This window comes from Lacerta agilis, chromosome 12, assembly GCF_009819535.1.
Source record: "Lacerta agilis isolate rLacAgi1 chromosome 12, rLacAgi1.pri, whole genome shotgun sequence".
In the NCBI taxonomy this organism is placed as follows: Eukaryota; Metazoa; Chordata; class Lepidosauria; order Squamata; family Lacertidae; genus Lacerta; species Lacerta agilis.
This window is the reverse complement of record NC_046323.1, coordinates 49,946,570-49,970,451: the sequence shown is the minus strand read 5'-3', so window position 1 is coordinate 49,970,451 and position 23,882 is coordinate 49,946,570. Positions and strand designations below refer to the sequence as shown.

Below are 23,882 nucleotides of genomic sequence, written 5' to 3'. Positions count from 1 at the left end.
GACCAGAGTTGTGGATAAGGATCCCCCGGGGATGTCTGGTATACAGGAAGTCTGCAGCACAATGATAGAGCATCTGCCATCAAGGCAGAAAGTTCAAGCTCCAAATATCTGTAGGTAGGGCTGGGAATGTCCCCTGCCTGCAATCGCGGGAAGACTATGCCAGACAGCTGGACCTACAATTGGCTGGACAAATGATCTGGCTCAGTATAATACTAATTCCTACGATCCTGAGAGCTGGAAGCCAGAGAGGCTTGCTCCTGTTGGAAGCTATTCGAAAGCAAGCTCCTGGAGAACTAAGCATTTCCTGATACTTCCCACTCTCTGGCTCAATGGGAGCATTTCCATCTTTCAAGGTTTGTTTGTTTGTAGCTGGGACGCGGGAGGCCCTGTGGTCTAAACCAATGAGCCTAGGGCTTGCTGATCAGAAGGTTGGTGGTTTGAATCCCCGCAATGGGGGGAGCTCCCATTGCTCGGTCCCTGCTCCTGCCCACCTAGCAATTTGAAAGCACATCAGAGTGCAAGTAGATAAATAGGTACCGCTCCAGCGGGAAGGTAAATGGCATTTCTGTGCACTGCTCTGGTTCGCCACAAGCAGCTTAGTCATGCTGGCCACATGACCAGGAAGCTGTACGCTGGCTCCCTAGGCCAGTAAAGCAAGATGAGCGCCACAACCCCAGAATTGGACACAACTGGACCTAATGGTCAGGGGTACCTTTACCTTTACCGGTTAGCCAAACAAGAAGAGCCCGGCTGGATCAGACCAAAGCTCACTGAGTCCAGCACCCCCTTTTCTGACATAGACCAATCAGATGTCTCTAGGAAGGTGACAAGCAGGGCAAGAAAACAACAGTCCTTGTGTGCAAGTGCCTCGCCCACTTTTATATCAAGCCACATTTGTTTGGTAGGTGTGTGCTTCTCCCACAATTCTCTCCTCTCTTTTTCTCTTTCAAAGGGCTTTGTTGTCGCTCTCCTGTACTGTTTCTTAAATGGAGAGGTAAGTACAAATGAGAAAGTGCTGGGTTTTTTTTTAACCTATAAAGCCTTATGCAGCTCAGGACCCCAGTACCAGGGGTGTAGGAAAGGGTGTGTGGTGGGGGCGGATCGCCCCGGGTATCATTCCAGAGGGGGGTGACATAATCCAGCCAGGTGGATCATGCCGCTGTGCCGCGATCAGACCCCCTGCCAGGAGGATCGTGCCGCCATGCTGATCGCCCCCATGGGCGAATTACCCCACCTGTTGGGTGGATAGTCCCCACCCCGGCAGACCAACACGGCTGTAACCTGTAACCTCCCTTGAAGTTCCATTATAATACCAATGGCGCCCAACTGAGAGATGCTGGACCTGAGTTCTGGCAAATTCCAGCTGGGGAAAAAAGTCCTGCCAGGATGCGCAGAGGCGGTGTGCCCATGAAATTCCTGCAGTGCAGTAACGTGTAACAGGGTATCTGCCACTAAAGCAAGCATTCTGAGAAGCCTGGCTTTCAAAGGAGCAAGTTGCTATTCCTCAGGGCTGCAGGGAGGTGACTGGGAATAGGTGGGTAGTCCTCACTGAGATCTCAGCTCACCCCAGCCCCAAAACAATATTTGGGATAGGGGCTTATTTGCAAACATTGCACTCACATAAGGTACGAGCCTGGGACACGGGTGGCGCTGTGGTCTAAACCACTGAGCCTCTTGGGCTTGCCGATGAGAAGGTTGGCAGTTTGAATCCCTGCGATGGGGTGAGCTCCCATTGCTCGGTCCCAGCTCCTGCCAACCTAGCAGTTCAAAAGCACATCAAAATGCAAGTAGATAAATAGGTACCGCTCCGGCAGGAAGGTAAACGGTGTTTCCGTGTGCTGCTCTGGTTCGCCAGAAGCGGCTTAGTCATGCTGGCCACATGACCCGGAAGCTGTCTGCGGACAAATGCCGGCTCCCTTGGCCTATAGAGCAAGGTGAACGTGCAACCCCAGAGTCGTCCGTGACTGGACCTAACGGTCAGGGGTACCTTTACCTTTAAGACTTGTGTTGGGGGGAGCAGTTAATTCCCTTTATTAAGCAATTGGGCGACTCCATATATATTCCTGCCCTGTGCTGCAAACTGGGAGGGAGGGAGTGTGGCTGGGTTGCCCTGGCAACAGGTGATCACTTTCTGACCACCTGGCTCACGGCAGCATGGGAAGGAAGCACCATCATGTTGCCTAGGCAACAAAAGGATGCACTTCCTTCTTCCAGCCTGTACTCCCTGCCCGCCCACCCGCCCACAGCACAGTGGGTGAAATTTACACATCTTCATAGCTCTTCTCCCCACCCCACCCCACCCAAGAATGATGGAAGAGGCTGCAAAGTTACTTGCCCTCCAACATTTCTCCAGGGTAAATAGAGACGTCCCATTGCATAATGATAATTATTCTATTTATACCCCACCCATCTGACTCGGTTGCCCCAGCGACTCTGGGCAGCTTCCAACTTACATAAAAACATAATAAAACATTAAACATTAAAAAACCTTCCTTATACAGGATTGCCTTCAGACGGCTCTGGGGTCGGATAACTCCATACTCTCCAACATTTCTCCGGTGGAAATAGGGACACCCTTAGGAAAAGTGGGACATTCCAGGATTAAATGAGAAACCAGGACGGCTTCTCTCAATCAGGGATATCCGTGGAAAATAGGGACACGTTGAGGGTCTGAAGTCAGGGGCTGTGTTTTGACTCTGTCCCAGCTGTAAGCCTCTGTTTCTTTTCCTGCTGTTGCTTCCTCCATCTTAGGTCCAGGCCGAGTTCAAGAAATGCCTCCGGAAGTGGCACTACCGACATTACCTCAGCTTTGCCCGGGTGCATCGGAGCCTCTCCAGAGAAAACAGCCCTGTTAATTACGTCACACAGTTATCTATGCTGGACAGAATCAGTCCCAAGAGGGGTGCCTCTCAGAATGGCCTGTCCTCTGTCTGAAGATGTACTTTGCTTTCATGACCTCAAAGGTTTAGGGGAAGTACCCAACCCTCTTGTTCCAGCAGAAGTGGCAGCTGTATCAGAAGACTTCCACCCTACAAGTGCCCTATGGGACCTTACAAGCCTTCAGACAGAAATTGCTAAGTCAGGGTCAGGTTGGTTGGTTGTTGTGATGTGGGTACCCAAGACCACCCATCATTTGTCTTGTCATCGTGAAGGGGCTTGAATAACTCAGGGAAGCTATGAACCATGCCATGCAAGGCCACCCAAGATGGACAGGTCATAGTGGAGGGTTTAGACTAAATGTGATCCACCTGGAGGAACCGGCAAGCCACTCCAGTATCCCTGCCAAGAAAACTCCAGTACTTTGGCCACCTCATGAGAAGAGAAGACTCCCTAGAAAAGACCCTGATGTTGGGAAAGATGGAGGGCACAAGGAGAAGGGGACGACAGAGGATGAGATGGTTGGACAGTGTTCTTGAAGCGGCTAGCATGAGTTTGGCCAAACTGCAGGAGGCAGTGAAAGATAGGCGTGCCTGGTGTGCTCTGGTCCATGGGGTCACGAAGAGCCGGACACGACTGAATGAGTGAACAACAACACTGTGCAATTAAAGTATATTGAGGGGCTTTCTGTTGCCCGAGTACAACAAAGCCACTTAAAAAATAAATTTTTAAGAATGGATGTTTTGCAGTTAGGAAAGTGACAGGGAACTCCATGACTAATTCATGGGAATGTGTATAAACAGAAAGGAGTGATTAGGGGGTGTCGGAATGTGGGTGAAGATGAAAGCAGGGGCCTGCAAGTACCTGCAGAATAAGAGAAAGTGTTTTATTTCCTTTCTTTCTTTTTAATTACTTTATTAGTAGATTTGTCCTTCCAGTACAAAGTAGTTTGTTTCTGGTCTTTCATACCACAATGTTTAAAAATATCTACATTAAAATCCTTATGAAAACCACTTGTCTACAGTCACTATAGGCTATATATGAAGGGATAACATTTCTTACCAAGGGTATTTTTATAGGAAATGTTCATATTATCATTTTAAAATCCTTCACCAGCTTATTACATAGGGTACATTAATTAAAAACTAACCACACAGGTACTTTCATATATTGCACGTTAAGAACTGCAGGTCAGTTCTTAACGTGCAATATATGGCATTGGGGAAGTGAAAGGCAAGTTTCATTGTTCCACGGGATGGGAAGGGGAATCTCTAGGGGAAGGGGGGGGTTTAAAGTAGGGAAAATGTCAGGCAGAACGTGCAGGGGCACAACCCCTAGCATAGCTGTCAAGTTTCGGATTTGAAAATAAGGGATCAGCAGTCTCACCTATCCCAGGGACAGTCACATGTCAGTGGTGGGCGGAGCCAGAAGCAAAAGTGGGCGGAGCAGCAATGTCAACTCCAAGCGGGCTCAGGCTCGGAGCGGAGCAAAGAGGAGGGCAGCCATGTGCTCCACGCGATGGAGCCCCATGGTCTTCTTGTCTGATCTCATCAAAACAGGACAGGAAGCAGCAGCTGCTCAAAGGCAGCCAGGCTCCGCCCGCCAGCTAACCCTATTGGCTGGCTGAGGGGCTCAGTGGCAACGGATAGGGGCTGATGCAGGGGGAGGAATACACCCCCCTGTAAGCACGGGAAACAGCTCCCACTTGCTTTGAGGGCTGAGGCTTTTCTCTCCAAGTAGGAGAGGTCTTCCCACCCAGTCCCTGGCCAGCAGGGAAGGAGCTGCTTCCATTAAAAACGGGAAATTTAAGGGAAATAAAAAATAAGGGAGAGCAGTGGGAAACTGCTTAAAATAATGGAGAATCCCAGGGAAAACGGGATACTTGACAGCACTGACCCCTAGTATCAAATAAATATGCTGGTATCAGAAATGTGGTCTGGCCATGTGTTTGCGTGTGTTGCTTAAATTAAAAAAACCCAGAAACAAGTCACAACAAATCCTTTATTGTTATTATTATTACATTTTGCTTTTAATAACATATATTCTCAAACTCCAAAATATATCTCACAGTGGGGGCGGGTGGGGGGGGCATAGCACTGTTGAAATGCAAAAGAGATCTTGTTTATTTACATTGCCTTGAGAAGAAGTTCTGCCTCCGGGTTTCTACTGCTCCGAAGGTTTACAAAGGAAAACGGTCACCTCAAACAGTGCCCTGCCCGCCCATTCGCCATATTCATTTTTTAAAAATTATTGATATTATTTTCTTTTTACATTCAGCATAAGGAGAACTCTTTAAGCAGAGGCCCCATTAGAAACAATGAGCTTGCTGGCATAACTCTTGGCTCTGGGTACACCTTCAGCATGAGCACCCAAAAATGGTTTGTGGGAATCCCAAAAGTATCAGAGGGCACAATCCTGAGCACTTCAGAAGTAACGGGTGAGGCTTACCCTCAAGCAAGTGTGCACAGGGTCACAAAATGAGTCAGCTCTTTAAGGACACCATTGTAGGAAGTGGGGGCTTGTAGTACAGGGGGAGGGATTTAATATACACATAGAGAACCAGTTCTTGAAGAACTTTTGGCACAGGTGAAAGGCATTAGATGGATGGCACTAGAAACTGAAGTTTCCATTTTCTATTAAACAGGAAATGTTGGGAACCCTAGTTTAGTGATCCATTATTGTCAACCCCTAGGTTCCGGATGCTTCAGCATCAAAGGAGGAATCCCGAGGCACCAAGGATCTTAGATGATCCTGTCTGTACATCATCTATGAAAGCAGACATTGGCCTGGCTCACACATAGATCACTCAACCATGGTTTATTAAACAATGAGTTATTAGTGTTATGTGTGATTCCTGCCCAGTTGCTTAACTATTATTTGTTAAGCAACAAAACACATTCTGAGGCTACGGTTTGCTGTTGTCTAACAACCCTGGTTTGTTTTAAACTATTGCTTGGCCTTATGTTAGAACCCAGCACCATTCCTTAACCATGTTTTGGAACCAGGTACTCTTCAGAGTGCAAAGGTGAGGCAACATCAGCTGGAAAACAGGAGAAACGAGCCATGGTTTGTTGGGTTGTCTGTTCCACAACTCTTGGCAAACTCATGGTTTGTTAAGCAAGCCTTGACTTAAACAAACCATGTCTTAGCATTATGTGTGTACCAGGTCTCAGAGGAAGCCTTCTTGCAAAGACCGCTTTCTTGAGAATAAGTCACCTCTATGCAGAAGCTGCATTTTCTCTATCCCTCACTTCCAAAAGTGCCTCCCAGCTGACACTGTCATCTCCCAGTGACTTCTCACCAGAAACCCTCTCAGCTCTGGACATTGACATTACTATTTATTATGTATGCAATACTATCAAAACCAATGATGCTTTCCCAGAAATTCTTTTTCCTTTGGAGATTCAGCAAAGCCTGAGCTTAAGCATCTTCTAGAACTGACCTAACGTTTTTGTTTTGTTAGTAGGGCCACCCATTCATTAATATGGGGAGGGGGGAGAGACGTAAAAGGGGTGACCTTGGGGTAGGGTGACCTCAACCACTAAGAATCCATCCTGCTTCAATACACAAAGACCCATCCCTCAATCTCCAAAACACATTGTGCCTACCAATTTATCGACTCTTTGGTCACTCTTGATGCAGAACTGGATCTGCCAGCACACTGCTGTGGTCCTACTGTCTGGCTGCAAAAATTGGGGTGACAATTTTAATGAGGTCACAGGAGAAATTTGACTGGGTCAGGGACTCACTGGGAAGAGTGGCGATGGCAACCTCTCCTGTCCTTCCGTTCAACTGAATTGCTCCACTACCACAAGTGGTGGAAGACCTGCACAATGGGAGAGGTCAGCAGGGCATGGGCTTGCCTGACCTCTCCCATCCCTGGAGTTCCTGTGGCTAACTGGCACCATTCAGAAAAAGGCCTTGCATTTCATCTTTTCCCCTTCAAAACCCAATCCAAACAAATGGGTTGTGCCTGGAGGCAGTTCCTTCCTTGGTGTAGTTCAGCTTGTCACTCAAGAGTGTTCTCCACTGGGGCATCAAAGGAGCTTTGCCTGTTTGGTGCTGGTGGGGTTTTTGTTTGGGCAATTTGCAGGGTCTTGGCAATGTCCTCCTGCCAGCCTGGCTACTAGTTACTGCTGCTGTTGACACAGATGTTCGGAATCCAGTAGAACTCCCTCCAACAAGTGAGAAAGCTAGAGAGGATGGATGCGTAGGCTCTCCCATTAGCTCCTCCAATGAAGGAGACAGACCAAACTTGCCAAGCTGTAGCCCCTTGTCACAGGCAGGGCTAAGCTCTACTGCAAGTATCTCTAGGCAGCTGCTGGGCCCCAGTAACCAGAGATGGTACTTCACGGATATGCCTCCTTTGTTTCTACAGTATTTTAAGAACATAATAAGAGCCTGCTAGATCAGGACAAGCACCATATTTTTCACTCCATAAGGCACACCTTTTTCCTCCTAAAAAGTAAGGGGAAATATCTGAGCGTCCTATGGAGCGAATGGTGGTCCCCGGAGCCGAATTGCCCAGGGACCAAAAGCAGATCCTGCTTTTTATTTTACAAAGAGAAAAGGGGGTGTTGAAAGGACCCTGCTCAGCAAGAGATTGGGAGAGAGATAAGAGTCCTGGCTCCCTTTCAGCCCCGCCCCCTTGCTCAGGCCTCCATTGTTGAATGTGCTGCAGAGGGAGGTTGTTTGTTTCCCCAGTGACATGTGACTGGCTGATTAGATTATCTGTCTGGAAACTGTAGAAACGGCTCCCTTTCCTTAAGAAGCTGCAGAAATGTGAGTTGAACCCCACAAAAACGGGGGTTTTCCTCTTTACTTTTCCCCCTTTGCAAAAGGAGCTTTGCTTTTCCCTCTTTACAAAAAAAGCTGCTAAACTTTGAGCTGATCCTCAAAAAAGAGGGCTCTTCCCTTTGCAAAAAAGCTGCAAAACTTTGAGCTGATCCTCAAAAAAAAACAGGGCTTTTAGAGGAGGAAAACCAGAAAAATATTTTTTTTCTTGTTTCCTCCTCTAAAAACGAGGTGTGCCCTATGGTCCGGTGCGTCCTATGGAGCGAAAAATACGGTACATCCACTCAGGCATACCACTGGTGGAAAAGACCTACTGGAGGGGATATTCTCTAGGGCACCTTCAATCATGGTGCCAGCTTGGGCAGAAGGGGAAATCAGATCATCACTACTGCTGCCTGGGGGTGAATTTGTCTTCTGCTGTCAACTCTTCAGCTGTCCATCTTCTCTAGTTGCCCCTAAGGATGGATGGTAAATTTCATTTCCTACCAGTTTCTCATTTTTTGTAATCTTAAATTCAGTTTGCTCCATTTCCATATCAGAATATGAAAATTCATAAACACTTTCTTTTGGCACCCATTTCTCCACAAGTACAGATAGTTATAGAAATTTCAGCCTATTACATGAATTGCAGTTTCCCATTAGCTGAATGCATTTTCGTACGCTGTTGTCGCTATCATAGTTTTGCATGCTCTTTTGACTGATAATGCACCCAACTGTGCACATTGGCTGCAACACAAAATTGAGAGAAGTAATCATTTCTAAAGTGTCTTTGTTCATGCCCTGGTGAGGCAAAAACAAATCTGGTAAGTTTGCATTCAAAGATATAGAAAAATGAGTCTCGGGTGTCAAAAGTCAGGGCACAGAGATGTATCTGACATCTTGATTATACAGCTTTTGATGAATGCTGAAGATGTACCTAACTTTTGACACCTGAGATGTATATTTTTAGAACTCCTTTATTATTATTTTTTGCAAATGTAAGTTTTTCACAAATGCAATGTTGGTGACATTGTGTTTTAATTGTTGCAACTTACTCTGGGACCTTAGAGTGAAGGGGTGGGCAATAAATTTAAATAGTATTCATTTCCATAACATGCAGACGAAGACATTTCTTCCTAAACCTTCCCTTTCAGTTGATAAGAAAGATTGCCAGCTTAAGAGTCAACACCAGAAGATAACCAGCTTACATTCAGCAGTGACAATGGCATCGCACCCTCCTTTTGCCAAATTTCACCTGTGCTTTGAGTTTGATCAGGGGTGTGTCTGGCCTGGAAATACAAGGTGTCTGAGCAAGCCAGCCACCTCTCAACTGCCATTTAGAGGAGGGAGCCTTTCAGGGTTCCAGACATGCAAAGTTACCTGCCTGTTGTCCTAAGCAGCCATAAGGTCTTTGCAGTCTCTCCGAGATACAATCTGGGCCACGTTCTCCATGGGTGCAAATGGAACTTGAACCTTTGCCTCCACTGGTGCCTATGCTATGCAGACGGCCATCCAACCCTGGCAACATTTTCTTTTGGCACTCAATGAAACCTGGGCTATTCCTTCCACCAACGCCTTCAAAACCTTGGCCATTCCCTCCATTCTTCTCAATGGACCCCTGGCAATTTGCTGCACCGATTCCCTGTGGAATCCGAGCAAATCAATCCCTTGATACCAGTGCAATTGACTGGCTGTGGCGTACGGGGAAACATCCAGTCCATTGAATCTTGGAGATCCTATGGAACTGTTGGAATTAGCTCTGTTGCCAGTTCTGGAATCTTGGCAATTTCAGTTGTTTGGCACAGAAGCTCAGATGCAGGCACCGATCTCCTGCATGCAAGGGCTTCTCGTTTTACCTCCATGGAAGGGATGGATCCATCTGTGCAAAACCAGGGATGGGCTCTCAGAACTACCCCCTCTACGGAAGCAAATGGGCAAGTCGCTATGCATGCATCGTAGTGAGCAAAAAGCTCTGGATGATATCAATTGTGTTTATTACTTATAGGATATATTTTTTCTTTCTTTCTCTTTTTTTGGTCCCATGCACCATCACAACTGGGAACAGTTCTGAGATCCATCTGAAAGAAATGACTTGCTTTCATTCGCAGTTCAGAATGAACTGCCGATACTGCAGTGATTTAAAACTTCTTTGTGACTTGGTGGAGCATGAACCCAATCCAGATAGGAACATAGGAAGCCGTCTTTATTCCATTTCCATGAGGTTTCCCTAACTTAATTTTCACATTACGTTTGAGCTTCAAAAGCCGCTTCCAGGAATAGAACACAATGCTGAATCCACACGGCAGTCTGTTCCATTTTCCTGATGTTTCCCTAACTGTTAATTTCTTCATTCCACGTGAGCTTCCATACAGTATGAGCTTTCAATTTCAGAAATATCATGGATTATAGTGCGACTTTGGTGCTCATTTCCCTGTTACTTAGTTCCAGGGGGAAAAAAATCTATTTGCAAATAACATGGAAATGAGCATTAAACTTATTCTATATTCCTGGAAGTGGCTTTCACATCATGCGGAAGCTTAAATATAATTAACAGTTAGGGAAACACAATGAAAGCAGGATAAACTGTCGTGTGAATACAGTCTAAATCAGGGGTAGGCAACCTAAGGCCCAGGGGCCGGATGCGTCCCAATCGCCTTCTCAATCTGGCCCACAGACAGTCCGGGAATCAGAGTGTTTTTACATGAGTAGAATGTGTCCTTTTATTTAAAATGCTTCTCTGGGTTATTTGTGGGGCATAGGAATTCGTTCATTTTTTCCCTTCAAAATATAGTCTGCCCCCCTACATGGTTTGAGGGACGGTGGACTGGCCCATGGCCGAAAAAGGTTGCTGACCCCTGGTCTAAATGGACACATCCATTTGCTCATTTCTTTTTCTTTTCTTTTTTTTTAAAAAACACAACTATTTATAGGTATATATATTAAAAAAAAAAAAACATTTCACACAACATCACGACGTAAGTGAACAAAATCCAGAAAGATGGAAAAGGAGCTTTTGTACAGAGTGGCCACGATCCAGTCATTGGAAGGGGAAGAGCCCCTTATGCCTTTGCTTCTCCCGCCCACAGGGCTGGTCAAATGGGGCATCAGACGTCTGGATCCAAGTCAGTTTTGTTTCTCCCCATGGTTGCTCTGCTAAGATCTGATGACTACAATTACCATGAGGCAATGTCCGACCCGCCTCCTAAGCTGGCAGCTAGAGGTATCTGTTAGGTGCTATGCAGGGATCTGCAAGCAGGTAACTTTCAGTCTGGGATAACCATCCCATTTGTAGTGGTGGGTTGGGGGTGGCAGCGAGGATATGGCAGTGACTTTCCAGAAACTCAGAGCTAATCGGGACCTCCCCTTTCCCTTTGATGCCATTAGAAGACTACATGGGCGCATGGCGTGTTTATGCCCAGCTCTCTATGATACCGAAGGGAACTCATGCATTGTTCTCAATACAACTGGCGACCCACTGAGCCAAATGGGACTTGATAAACCACCTGGCCAAACAAGGGAGGGACAAGGTTGTGGAGGACTTGATGGGCCACCATACATGGTCTAGCCCAGAGGTAGCAGCTAACCTGGTGCCCTCCATGTATGATTGGACTACAATGCCCAGTGGGCACAGCCAGCACAGCCAATGGCTAAGGCTGATGGTCAATGTAGTCCATTAACACATTAACAGAGGGCACCACCGCGGCTGTTCCTTGCTTAGCCAGAGGGCTGTGCTGACTCACAAGGTGTGCAAAGCTATTTCTCCCGGAGCTTCTTTTCCATGCACACAGGAGCCAAGATGGCAGCTAACGTGTGTGTTGAAGCTGACAAACTGGTCCACGCATGGCATGAGATTAGGAACACAGGAAAATAGGACGCTGCCTTGAACTGAGTCAGACCATTGCTCCATCTTGCTCAGTGTTGTCTACACTGTGTGGCAGTGACTCTCCGGGATTTCAGGCAAGGGGTCCCTGCCAGTCCTACCTGGAGATGCTGGGGGTCGAACCCGGGACGTTCTGCTTTCAAGGCAGATGCTCTACCACTGAGCTACGGCCCTTCCTGTAGATTGTGCTGCTCAACATGTACAAACCAAGCTCTAGCTCAGGGATGGGGAGCCTATGGTCCTCTATAAATTCTAGATGGTCATCTGTATGTGGTTGGATTCCATCTCCCATCAACCTCAAGGCAGGTTGGGAATGATGGGAACTGTAGTCCAGAAACATCTGCAGAGTCAGATTCCCCAACCCCTCCCTGCTCCAGTTTATGGTCCACTTCTTCTTCTCCACCGCACCCCACCCCCATTGAAACACTTTATTTATTTTAAAACCCCATTCATTTAAACGAAGGAGAAAGAACCAGCCCTTTCACGGCAACTTTCTTGGCCTCAGCTTGCATTCATTAACAAAATAAGCAATATTTTTCCCCTCTCTAATGGACACACACAGGCAAGCTCACACACTCACATTGAAAGATTAGAGAGGACCTGAAACATCTAAGATAGGCTCATACAATCCACAGAGGGACAATAAAAAGTCCAGAGGCCTTCGTGCATTGCACAAAGTCTGCTGAGAATTGACATCATTGTTTTAATTCGGCTGAAGTAGCTCTGTTTCGGTTGTGGCTCTGACTAGAAGGCGGGAGCGAAGAAGAAATTCCCCACTTCACTCGAACCTATATTGAAGGCATTAATGATTTCCTAAACAAACTAAACTCTCCCCCCCCGGGGGGGGAGAGTGCCTCAATTTAAAGACAAGTTTCCCCACTTCCAAAATCTATATTATTTCTTCGCCACAGCATTGGATCTTGGACCTTCTGTGACTCACCCAAATGGACCCTCCTCCCCCGTTTTAGCTATGTATAATCCACAAAAATTGCCTAGCCCTTTTGACGTGAACCCTGGCGCAGCAAAAGCCCCACACTTTGTGTGGCACACAACCAACCTGTGCCGTTGGGGGTCACAACCACCAGTTACATCCTTATTTCTGTGGAAATGTATCAATGGAGAGGGTTTTGCATGTAGTCCGGAGGAAGTGACCTTCAAGGAATTCATGTAGTCTTAATTTGGGGATATATATAGATAGATATTTTCCACTTTTTTAAAAAAAGAAAGAAGACGAAGCCCTCCCCTCCCCCATCAACCTCAAAAATATAGCTCTATCTTAACTTGGACGACCCTTTTAGAAAATTCACAGCACAACATAAGCTTTCTAATACATTCCTGGAGGACGGAATACACCGGTTGGCTCCATTTTGCTCGGCATGGCTTTTCCACCCATCGAGTGTGGCTGCTGTCCACATGGCGCAGTCCTGCACAACCTCATTGGATGCCTCACGCTTGGGCAGCCTCTGGTGGGATCCACGGCGACCATCATCTCATCGAGGCTGGTGGCGCATCCAGTGAAGAATTTAGGCTACATTCTATGTCATGAAAGAGGTTGCAGAGACTAGCCCAAGACAGAGGGAGATGCATTGGAGATGAATATATATGGCTCATTCACAGGTTATCAGCTTGGCAATCAAAATTCACGATGGGACAGAGAACAATCACCCCCCCCCCCCCAAAAAAAATGCCAGGCCAACAATGGAATTATTTGCAGCTTGCTGAGATGGCGGATGAGTTGAACGCCTTCTTTTTTGGTCCGGATGATCTCAGTTGCATATTTACAATCCTCTCCAATGCCTTATCTTCCACCCATCAGGGATGACGTCTCATGCTTCAAGAAAGAACTTTGTTTCTCTCTCTCTCTCTTTTTTAATAAAAGGGAGGTGGGTTTTTTTTCTTTTAAAAACAAAACACAGAGACAGACACAACCACCCCACACCACCAAAATTAATTATGACCTTTTTGTTGTTGACGTTGTTTTGTTTCCCAAAGGAGCTTTTTCTTCTTCTCTCCCCCCCTGCCCCTTTGGGGGAGGGGAAGGAAGACGGCCTATGCGTTCATGTCGCCAGGTTCTCCGCATTTATGCTCGACATTCGGATCTGTGAGCTGCTCTTGCTCAGAATCGACAGCTGCGTCCCCCCGTTCACACCGCTGCTTGCTAGGGAGGGGTGGCGATGTTTGAAATCCACAGCAAAGTACCGGTTGACTTTCCAGCTCCTCCATTTCCTCTTTATTTCCGATTGCACCTTTAGGGAGAAACTTTAAAAGGTCATTTTTTTTAATGTACTTAGCCGCTTGGGAACATGCTGGCAGAAGTTTCTATATATATATTTTTTTTTTTTAATTTTTCTTACAACAAAACGCAGAAGCAGTAAGAATGCAAGACGAGCTCTGCGGCTGGATCAGGCCAAAGGCCCACCTAGTCCAGCACCTTATGCTCACAGTGGGCAACCATATTTTCTTAAAATTACTTTCTTCTCATCATCGATTCATTGCTTGCCTTCTAAACCACCATCTCAAGGCGATTTACACATAACATAATTTAACACAGTTAAAAACACAAAATTCGTGAATAGCAAGTCTTAAACTCTAACAAGTAAACATTCGTGGTAAAGCCACATTTAATCTCTTGGAACATGCACGTCTTCAATCGTTTCTGGAAAGTGCAGATGTCTTATCTTGAAAGGAACATTATTCCACAGAACTGGGGCAGCAACATGAAAGGCCCTGCTTGGAGTTACTGCGGAATGAGCTTCTGAGATCTTTAGACCAGATATAGGCAAACTCGGCCCTCCAGATGTTTTGAGACTACAGTTCCCATCATCCCTGACCACTGGTCCTGTTTGCTAGGGGTGGGTTAAACCACAGAGTCTAGGGCTTGCCGATCAGGTCAGTGGTTTGAATCCCCGTGACGGGATGAGCTCCCGTTGCTCGGTCCCTGCTCCTGCCAACCTAGCAGTTCAAAAGCACGTCAAAGTGCAAGTAGATAAATAGGAACTGCTCCAGCAGGAAGGTAAACGTCGTTTCCATGCACTGCTCTGGTTCTCCAGAAGCAGCTTAGCTGGCTCCCTCGGCCTATAGAGCGAGATGAGTGCCGCAACCCCAGAATTGGACACGACTGGACCTAATGGTCAGGGACCCGTGACCATTAGGTCCAGTCGTGTCCGATTCTGGGGTTGCAGCACTCATCTCGCATTACTGGCCGAGGGAGCCAGCATACAGCTTCCGGGTCATGTGGCCAGCATGACAAAGCTGCTTCCGGTGAACCAGAGCAGCGCACGGAAACGCCGTTTACCTTCCCACCGGAGCAGTTCCTATTTATCTACTTGCACTTTGACGTGCTTTCGAACTGCTAGGTGGGCAGGAGCTGGGACCGAGCAACGGGAGCTCACCCCGTTGCGGGGATTCGAACTGCCAACCTTCTGATCAGCAAGCCCTAGGCTTTGTGGTTTAACCTAGTTACCTAGTCCCAAAACATCTGGAGGGCCGAGTTTGCCTATGCCTGCTTTAGACCTTAAAAGAAAAGCTCTCCTGCAGGCCACAGTGATCTACTGAATGGAAAAGGGATAAGACAGTCTCCCAGGTGCTTACAAGGAGCCCCAAAGCAGGATCTGAGTGCAGCTGTGCTCTCTCCACTTTGATTCCAAGAGACCTACTGCCTCCAACAAAAGCATTAGAAGGCGCTAAACAATGGTCAGCACCCAAAGGGTCCCATGCAACTTGCTACACACACTCCGGGCTTTGGGCAATCTCTCATTTATTATTATTGCTTCGTACATTGCAATGGATGATGCCTCTCCAGAGGGTCACCCAAGCTTGGTGTGTGCAGAGAGAAGAGAGGTCACAGCCCACCGGGGATAGAATTGGCAGTGAATGGTTGTAGGGACTCAGAATGGCAGGGGAAGATGCAAGCAGGAACCAGGCTATGCATCTAGGGGAGGAAGGAGGAAAAAGTTTGTGGACATCTGCCATGGATGCTTCAGTCAAGATTCTTGCATTGCTGGGGGGGTAGGGTGGGCATGAGTTTGGCCAAACTGCGGGAGGCAGTGGAGGATAGGGGTGCCTGGCGTGCTCTGGTCCATGGGGTCACGAAGAGTCGGACACGACTGAACGACTGAACAACGAACGACGAGGGTGGGGGTTGACCTAGATGACGCTCAGGATCCTTTCCAACTCTACAGCTCTATGATTCTATGAAAAGTCTTACCTCCCCATTCAAGAAGCAGTAGAGTACAGCAACCACGAAGCCCTGTGGGGAAGAAGAGAGGAACAGGCAGCTGTTCAGATTGTGGGATGTGATACATAAGTAGCAGTCAAGTACAACATTCCTTGTTTTCCTAGAGTGGACATGCAAGGGGATGTTTGGACCAGCCAGTCGAAAACTTCCTGTTTCCTCCTGGGCTTGGGCATACTTCCTCTTGCACGTGACCGGAGGTGGGCAAGACCTTACCTGTACGGGTAACAAAAGAACAAAGCACGTAGCCCTTCTCCCTTCTTCTCCATTTTCCTTTCGTCGTGTCAGCTGCAGTGACTGCCAGTCTGTAGTCACTGGGATTAACCCCCCCATATGGGGTAGATCCACATGTATATATCTGCAACTAAGTCTGCCTTCAGGGATCCAACTGTGAACTGATGATGTGAGTAAACTACTTTTATATATCTTAAATAAGATTGTGGTGTGTTTATTCTTTAAGAGGGAAATAAGGGGTCTTACCAGGAATCTATATTGAGAAGCTTAAACAAGCTTGCAACCAGCTACCCGCTGTGTGTTTAAAGGGGAATGTGAAGCTCTGCTAAGTTATAGAACTTGCTAGCGCAAGTTAGGAAGGATATTGATAAACAATATATCCTCTCCTGCCTCCCTGAACATTCCTACACAGATGCACTGAAAATTTCAGGTTCTTACTGCACAAACTGCTGTTTTTTTTTGGGGGGGAGGGGGCATATTCTGCAACATTTCATTGATGCAATAGTAGAGCATCACTGATGGATTTGCACATCATTCCGGACCACTAGACACACCTGTTTTTTAAAGGGGAAAAACCAGGAAAAAATATTTTCCTGGTTTTCCTCCTCTAAAAGGGAGGGAGGGGGCGCTGGAGGGGGAGCCCCTTCTCCCTTCACAGCGGCTCATCCCACTCCGTTTCTCCCCTTGTCCCCATGTCCATTTAAAGCATGTGGGGATGAGCCTGCTTTTGGCATCGGTGCACGGGGTGGTGGAGAAAGCAGCAGCATCCCCGCTGTTTTCTCCACCCCCACACACCTTTGGGATTGGAGGGCAGCACGTGGGGTGGTGGAGGAAATCCTCCACCAGCCTCCCTGCCGCCCACCGATCCCAAAAGCAGGCATCGCAGCTGCCTCCCCCCACCTCCCACCAAACGCGGTGGGGGATAGGGAGAGGCAGCAGGAAGCGAAGGGGATGTTGCTGGATCGTGCCAGCACCTGACACGACCCATCACCTGGCACAACCCAGCAACAACCACTTCCCGCTGCCTCCCCCCATCCCCCGTCGCGTTCGGCGGGAGGTGGGGGGAGGCAGCAGAGATGTTGCTGGATCGTGCCCAGCACCTCCGTTTGCCGAAAGAAGCTTCTTTCGACGAACGGAGGTGCTGACACGATCCAGCAACATCCCCTTCGCTTACTGCTGCCTCCCCCCATCCCCCGCCGCGTTCGGCGGGAGGTGAGGGGGAGGCAGCGGAGATGTTGCTGGATTGTGCGCCGCTGCCTCTCCCCACCTCCCACCGAATGCGGCGGGGGATGGGGGGAGGCCGCAGGAGCGAAGCCTTCGATCCATAAGGCGCACAGGGATTTTCCCTACCTTTTTAGGAGGGAAAAAGTGCATCTTATGGAGCGTAAAATACGGTATATAAAAACATAATAAAACATTAAACATTTTTTCAAAAAATACACTTCCCTATACAGAGCTGCCTCCAGATGTCGTATAGTTACTTATCTCCAACCTGCCGAAAGACAGTAGGAATAGAATCTGGGGCCTTCTGCATGCAAAGCAGACACACTGTGGTCTAAACCACCGAGCCTCTTGGGCTTGCCGACTGTAAGGTTGGCAGTTCGAATCCGCACTAGGTCTTGTTGCTTTGTCCCACCTCCTGCCAACCTAGCAGTTCAAAAGTGTATCAGTGCAAGTTGAGAGATGCCATTGCATCGGGAAAGTAAATTGTGTTCCCGTGTGCTCTGGCTTCCATCATGGTGGTCTGTGCGCCAGAAGTGGTTTAGTCATGCTGGCCACATGACCCGGAAAAGCTGTCTGTGGACAAACGCAGGCTCCCTCGGCCTGAAAGCGGAGATGAGCACTGCACCCCACAGTCAAATGTGACTGGGCTTAACATTCACCGTGACCCTACCACTGAGTTATGTCCTTCCCCTCTGGGGTGGATGAACAGGCAGGCAGACAGACACAGGCTATTTTCGTGCATACTCACCTGGAAAGATCCCAGTCCCAGTTCAAAGACCAGCCTCTCCCTCTTGCTGACATTCTCTGGATAGAAGGCAAACACTGTGTAATGAATCCCAAACAGTGGAATAAGTAGCAAGGTGGACCGAGCCAGTCTCCTGTTGAGATAAAGAGAAAGTGCCCTTCGTGAAACGATGCGGGAGCTCCATTTGTTTGCTTCTGTTCCCGTTTGGCAAGGAAGCGAAAAGCCCAATGAAGACTGAGAGACCTAATATTTAGCATCGACATTTGATCCCACTGCTCTTTACTAGATAGGCACAAAGAAACACAGAAAACACCAATCTTTTTTTGGGGGGGGGCATTGGAACATCTGGAACTTTGAGCAACTTCCATGAATGTCACTTGCTCTGGTTCACCCGCCTCTTCTGGATTAGCCTCCACACCCCACAAGAGACAGAAAGATGGAAGGCTGACACACACAAACTCCACTTTTTTTCAATCTGTGCCTTGGACAGAGGCATAGAGCTGAAAGAGGAAGTGGGCAAGGGTCCGTTTTCCAACTTCCTGTTTCATCTCAATGTAGGGAGGAAAGGGTAACCTCAGCCCTTCGTGACCAAGGGGGCAGTGAGTGGAAAAGCTCTGGGGAAGATCTCAGCAGTGCAACCGCATCCACTGGTGACCCCTGCTATAAAACATAGGAAACTAGTTTCTGCGGAGTCCCTTTAGGGCAGCCCTCACCCAGTGCTCTCCAGATGTTCTGGACTAAAACTCCCATCAGCCCCAGCCAGCATGGCTTCAACTTAGGGAAGGCTCTCTGAAGGTTGTGGGACTACAACTCCCATCATCCTTGACCCTTGATCATACTGGATGGGGCTGGTGGAAGTTGTAGTCTAGGACTACAACTAGGGTAGGGAAGACTGTTCTATGCCAATATTGTTTCATCTGAATAGCAGTGTCTCTCCAGGGTCCTCCTCAGCCCTGATTCTTTAGATCCTTTTAACAGGAGATGCCTGGGACAGGACTTGCAACATTCTGCATCCAAAGCTTAGGATCTGCCACTGAGTTACAGGTTCTCCTCAAGGACCACGTACTTCTGTACACAACTGCTAATGATTCTGTCCTGAAATTCTGCCCATGTTGTTCTTGAGCAGTGGTCACATATCCTCATGACCACTGCTCCATAGAAGGTGTTACCATTTATTGCTAAGTTCATTCTTCCAATTAATGGGTTGTGCTGAAGAAGATTCCTGCGAAACAGTCAGATTATCCGGGATCACTGTCTACATTGTTGGCTTACTACTTCGGCACCATAGAACGCAAATACAAAGCTTTACAGCCTGGCCTACTGGATAGCTTCCATTATATTGTTTCATTCAAAGACTCACGTTGCTTCTACAGGTGGGTAGCCGTGTTGGTCTGCCATAGTCGAAACAAAATAGAAAATTCTTTCCAGTAGCACCTTAGAGACCAACCGAGTTTGCTCTTGGTATGAGCTTTCGTGTGCATGCACACGAAAGCTCATACCAAGAACAAACTCAGTTGGTCTCTAAGGTGCTACTGGAAAGAATTTTCTATTTTGTTGCTTCTACAGACCTCCTGAGATTCACAGACCTTTGTTTATCTGGCTTTAGATTCACAAGAGAACCTTACAAGTGCATATATTTGTTTATGTTGTGCTATGTCATGTATAAAATGCAGTAAGAATTGTAGTGCTACTGGTCATCGTGTTGCCTGTATTGTTGTTGATTCCAGTTTGCAACACAGGGGTTAATGGTTTGGATACATGTTGTTCTCGAGACAGAGTTGCAATAAGTGCATGAAACGCTTTTGAAAACCCAGCCTGTTCTCCTGGGGAATATTCATTCTCATCGACATCCACGTTGGCATTCTATTTTCTCGGTAGTGCAGAGAAAGCGGAATGATTCAGCACAGGAAAACAAGACACGGAACAATACAACCCAAACATAAGCAGTGCTCCTAACTGCACTTCAGAGCAGATTTCTCATGAACCAGGAATGCAGACGGATCCAGTAAACCATCAATGACGCTTGGGTGCAATTTACCAGGAGATCTCTCAAGTGACAGCAGACCAGGGATTGGGGGGGGGGAACCTCAGGGCCTGAGGGGTGAATGTGGATCCTTGGGCACTTGCACCCGGCTCTTGGGGAGTCTCACCAGCAACCCTGCTCCACACTTGCCTAGAGTGCTTTGGCCTGGCTGGAATGTGCCCTTGAGCTGTGATAATGTCTGGATCAAGACTGGTGGTGTGTGGGGGTGGGGTGGGCAGAAACTCTGGATTTTGTTCTGTTGGTTACAGCGTGGTGCTGACAATGCCGAGGTTGCAGGTTCAATCCCTGTAAGGGGCATCTGCATAGCCCTGCATTGCAGGAGGTTGGACTAGATGATCCCCAGAGTCCCTTCCAACTCTGTGATTCTATGAGATATCTATGCAGAGGTAAGAGTTGCATCTGTTGCTCTGTTCACTTCAGCTCCTGGCCCCACCTGCATTTGCTTTGGGTCATGCCCACCACTGGCAGGTGGCCCCTGGAGGAACGGGGTCCCTGAAGGCAAGGGACCTTCAGGTTGAAGACCTCCTGGTAGGAGTGGAGGAAGGGAGGATGCAGTGGGGGCGGTCCGCCCCGGGTGTCACCACTGAGGGGTGTGTGACAAAATGCCGGGCGGCCCTCACCATGGGGCCTGCAGCGCACCTGAGCCACGTGTCTCTCCTGGGAGTCACGCGGTGGCTTGGTTGCCTGCAGGCTCCGCTCTGCCCCAAACGATCTGCCCACCGCCTCCCCCTCAGCTGTAGGGTGGCTGAGTGGGAGGAGGTAGGCAGATTCTTTGGAGGCCCTGCAGAGCATCCAGCCCCCAGGCACGATTGGCCCCACCCTGTGTGCGGCTGGCTCCACCCCGGGCACAGGGCATGCACGCCGCCCTAGGTGCCCGAATGGCTTGCTCTGCCGCTGCCTCCTGGATGAAGTAATTTGCATTTGTGTGTGTTCTTGGTTTTTAGGATGGGTTGGAAAGACGCCCCACTTTGTGAGAGCATTCCAATTCTTAAGTTTGCATGACCACTGCCCTTTGAATTCATTAATAATAATAATAATAATAATAATTTATTTATATGCCACCCATCTGACTGGGTTGACCCCGACACTCTGGGCAGCTCCCAACAAAAATACAGTGGTGTCTCTAGTTGTGGACATGATCTGTTCCGGGGTGCTGTTTGCACCCCAAAAAGTCTGCAACTAGAGTGGCACTTCTGTGGAAGCGCGGAGCGTGATAGAGTGCTTCTGTGCACATGTGAAGCACACAGAATGCTTCTGCACGTGCGTGCGGGGCGAAACCCGGAAGTATGCACTTCCAGGTTTGCTATGTTCGCAACCTGAAAAGCCACAATGTGAAGCAAACACAACAAGAGTTATGACTGTACTAAAACAGTAAAAACACAATACAACATCACACACTGAAAACTTTAGAGATGAGCATCTGCAAGCTGTGGCAAATTAGCATTTTGGGAGAGTCGATGGAGAGGAGTGGTGATGAGCCAAGAAATCCCAGTTCGAATCCAGCTTAAGGCAGGAACTTCATGCAAGACCTGAAGTAAGTCACTCTGTCTTGGCCTCAGTCCTCCTGTCTGCATTATGGGGATCTGCCTTAAAGTGTTGTTCTTGATCAAAGGACAACTGAGGTTTACACTGAAGTTAGGAAATACGCTGTAGAAATATGTAGCATTACAAGAGATGTAGCATTAATGCCTGTTCAGGGTACGGACAGACAGCTGTGGCAGAAGACAAAAATACTTCTGGAAAACTAGCAGAAAGCTCCAAACATGCTTGCATGAGTGGCAAAGCTGACTTTAAAAACCAAGGAAAAGGAAGTTGCAAGCTCAAGTCAGGCAAACAGACACTATCCCTACAATACAGCCATTTAAAAGCACTATAGATACACTTCGATTGCAAATCCTAAACCTCACGACACTATGTACTGTAATTTCTAGTCGACGTAACAAGAGAGTGAACGATAAGCAGATGAAACAAAATTAAAAATTCCTTCCAGTAGCACCTTAGAGACCAACTAAGTTTGTTCTTGGTATGAGCTTTCGTGTGCATGCACACTTCTTCAGATACACTGAGATGGAAGTCATCAAACCCTTAAATACAGTGAGGGAGTGGGGAAGGGTATTACTCAGAAGGGTGGTGGGAATGGGTGATCAGCTGATAGGTGTGGAAAACCTGTTGACGACTCTTAACGGCTGCAATTAGTCTTGCAGGGAAAGGCAAGGGGTGAGATGGCTAAAGATGGCTTTGTCATGTATAATGAGATAAGAATCCAATGTCTTTGTTCAGACCAGGTTTCTCCATGGTTTTAAGTTTGGTGATTAGTTGCAATTCAGCCACTTCTCTTTCCAGTCTATTTCTGAAATTCCTTTGTATTAAGACAGCTACTTTGAGATCTTTTATAGAATGTCCTGGGAGATTGAAGTGTTCTCCTACTGGTTTCTCTGTCTTGTGATTCCTGATATCAGATTTTTGTCCATTTATCCTTTGGCGTAGGGTTTGGCCTGTTTGTCCAATATAGAGAGCTGAAGGGCACTGTTGGAATTTGATGGCATACACAATGTTGAAAGATGAGCAATTAAATAGTCCTGAGATGGTATGTTTGGTGTTGTTGGGGCCAGCAATAAACCCAGATGCCAACTTTGCTGCCACATAAACCAGGACAAGACCATTACTGGCCCCAACAACATCAAACATACCATTGATGCTCCAGGAAAGTGTCAAGGCAACAGCATCTATAAAACTTCTCCTGCTTCCTGGATGCTGCTGGAGGAAGAGATTCTGTTGACTATGTCCTAGATCTGTGTTCAGGTTCTGACTCCATGGCTGGACAGCTACCTTTCTGGCTCGGTAAAGCTTGAGCACTGCCCTGCTGGACAGCTCCCCAGCCTTGAGGAATCTGCATTCACATGGCTCAGTGTTGTCCTTGGTTTTTTTTAAAAATAATATTTTTCATTTTTTACATTATACGATGTTTTAACAGCAAAAATTAAGTCTAAACAAATCCAACCTACATTACCTACGACTCCCCTTATTTTATATCATATTCTTACTGCATATTCAGTTCAAACCTATTTACAAATTTACTTTTTATAATCCCTTCAAGTATTTTCCTTACTGCTCGTGTTTATGTCAATCCTGCTAACATTTTTAACTGCTTGCAGTTTGCCGTTCTTGTTTTTTCTTTCGCTGATCTTTTTCATTCGATGATTTGTGTTTTGACGGTGTGGTTGCTGCTGTTTTCTTCCCCTGGTGAAGATCTACACTCATGGTTTATAACGTTATCGTAACGTATTTGGACATATTATGTCTTGCCTGTAACGTTAATAATGCGCTATTAAAATGTGACACCTAAGGTCCTGCAGAGGAGGCAGGAACCAAGAATAGGGGAACTATATTGTTATGGAGAAAACAGGTAAGGAACCTTTTTTGCTTTACCAGTATAGCCTATGACTTTTTAGAACGATATATCTAATATCGTTCTACTAACGTTAAAAAGGTCAGTGTAGATCCAGCCTAGGAATGGGCAAATCTGTGAATGTCAGTTTCTCTCATTATTCCACAAGAGATTGGGATCTTCCTTTTTAAGCCCTCATGAAAATGCATCAGTGAATTTTCCCTCACATGAACACGCTTTGCAAGGAAATTTCCCTAACACAATGAATTTTCGGGATCTTACATTCACTAACATGTTCATTTGTACACACACTTTGCACAGTTTTGTACCCTCTACTTGCCTGGAGAAGTGCAAAAGTTGGAGCAGCGCAAATTCTAAAGGATGGCAATGTTTTGCTATGTATGTAGTTTCCCAAAAAGGTGAATCGTCCACCTTTAAATGCAAACAGGATCAAATTCCCGCCTCCCTCAACTGCAAGGTGTG

General features: G+C 47.2%; 2 protein-coding genes across 9 annotated transcripts in view; one reads left to right on the top strand and one right to left on the bottom strand.

Moving 5' to 3' along the window:
• LOC117055758 (vasoactive intestinal polypeptide receptor 1-like) overlaps positions 1 to 2,941 on the top strand; it is a 35,324-nt gene extending 32,383 nt beyond the window's left edge. The window contains 2 exon segments of the mRNA XM_033165565.1: positions 953 to 994; positions 2,752 to 2,941. Of these exon segments, the coding sequence (XP_033021456.1) occupies positions 953 to 994; positions 2,752 to 2,934 (225 nt within the window). The 3' untranslated portion in view covers positions 2,935 to 2,941.
• Positions 2,942 to 13,432: 10,491 nt separating this feature from the next.
• ADCYAP1R1 (ADCYAP receptor type I) overlaps positions 13,433 to 23,882 on the bottom strand; it is a 120,476-nt gene continuing 110,026 nt past the window's right edge. For 5 of the 8 annotated variants that reach the window (XM_033165720.1, XM_033165725.1, XM_033165723.1 and 2 more), the window contains 3 exons: positions 17,971 to 18,100; positions 15,738 to 15,779; positions 13,433 to 13,789 (listed from right to left, as the gene is read on the bottom strand). In XM_033165720.1, coding sequence (XP_033021611.1) covers positions 13,580 to 13,789; positions 15,738 to 15,779; positions 17,971 to 18,100 — 382 coding nt within the window. In that variant the 3' untranslated portion in view covers positions 13,433 to 13,579. The remainder of the gene's footprint in view (positions 13,790 to 15,737; positions 15,780 to 17,970; positions 18,101 to 23,882) is intronic. The other 3 variants (XM_033165722.1, XM_033165724.1, XM_033165727.1) reach the window with 1 other exon arrangement.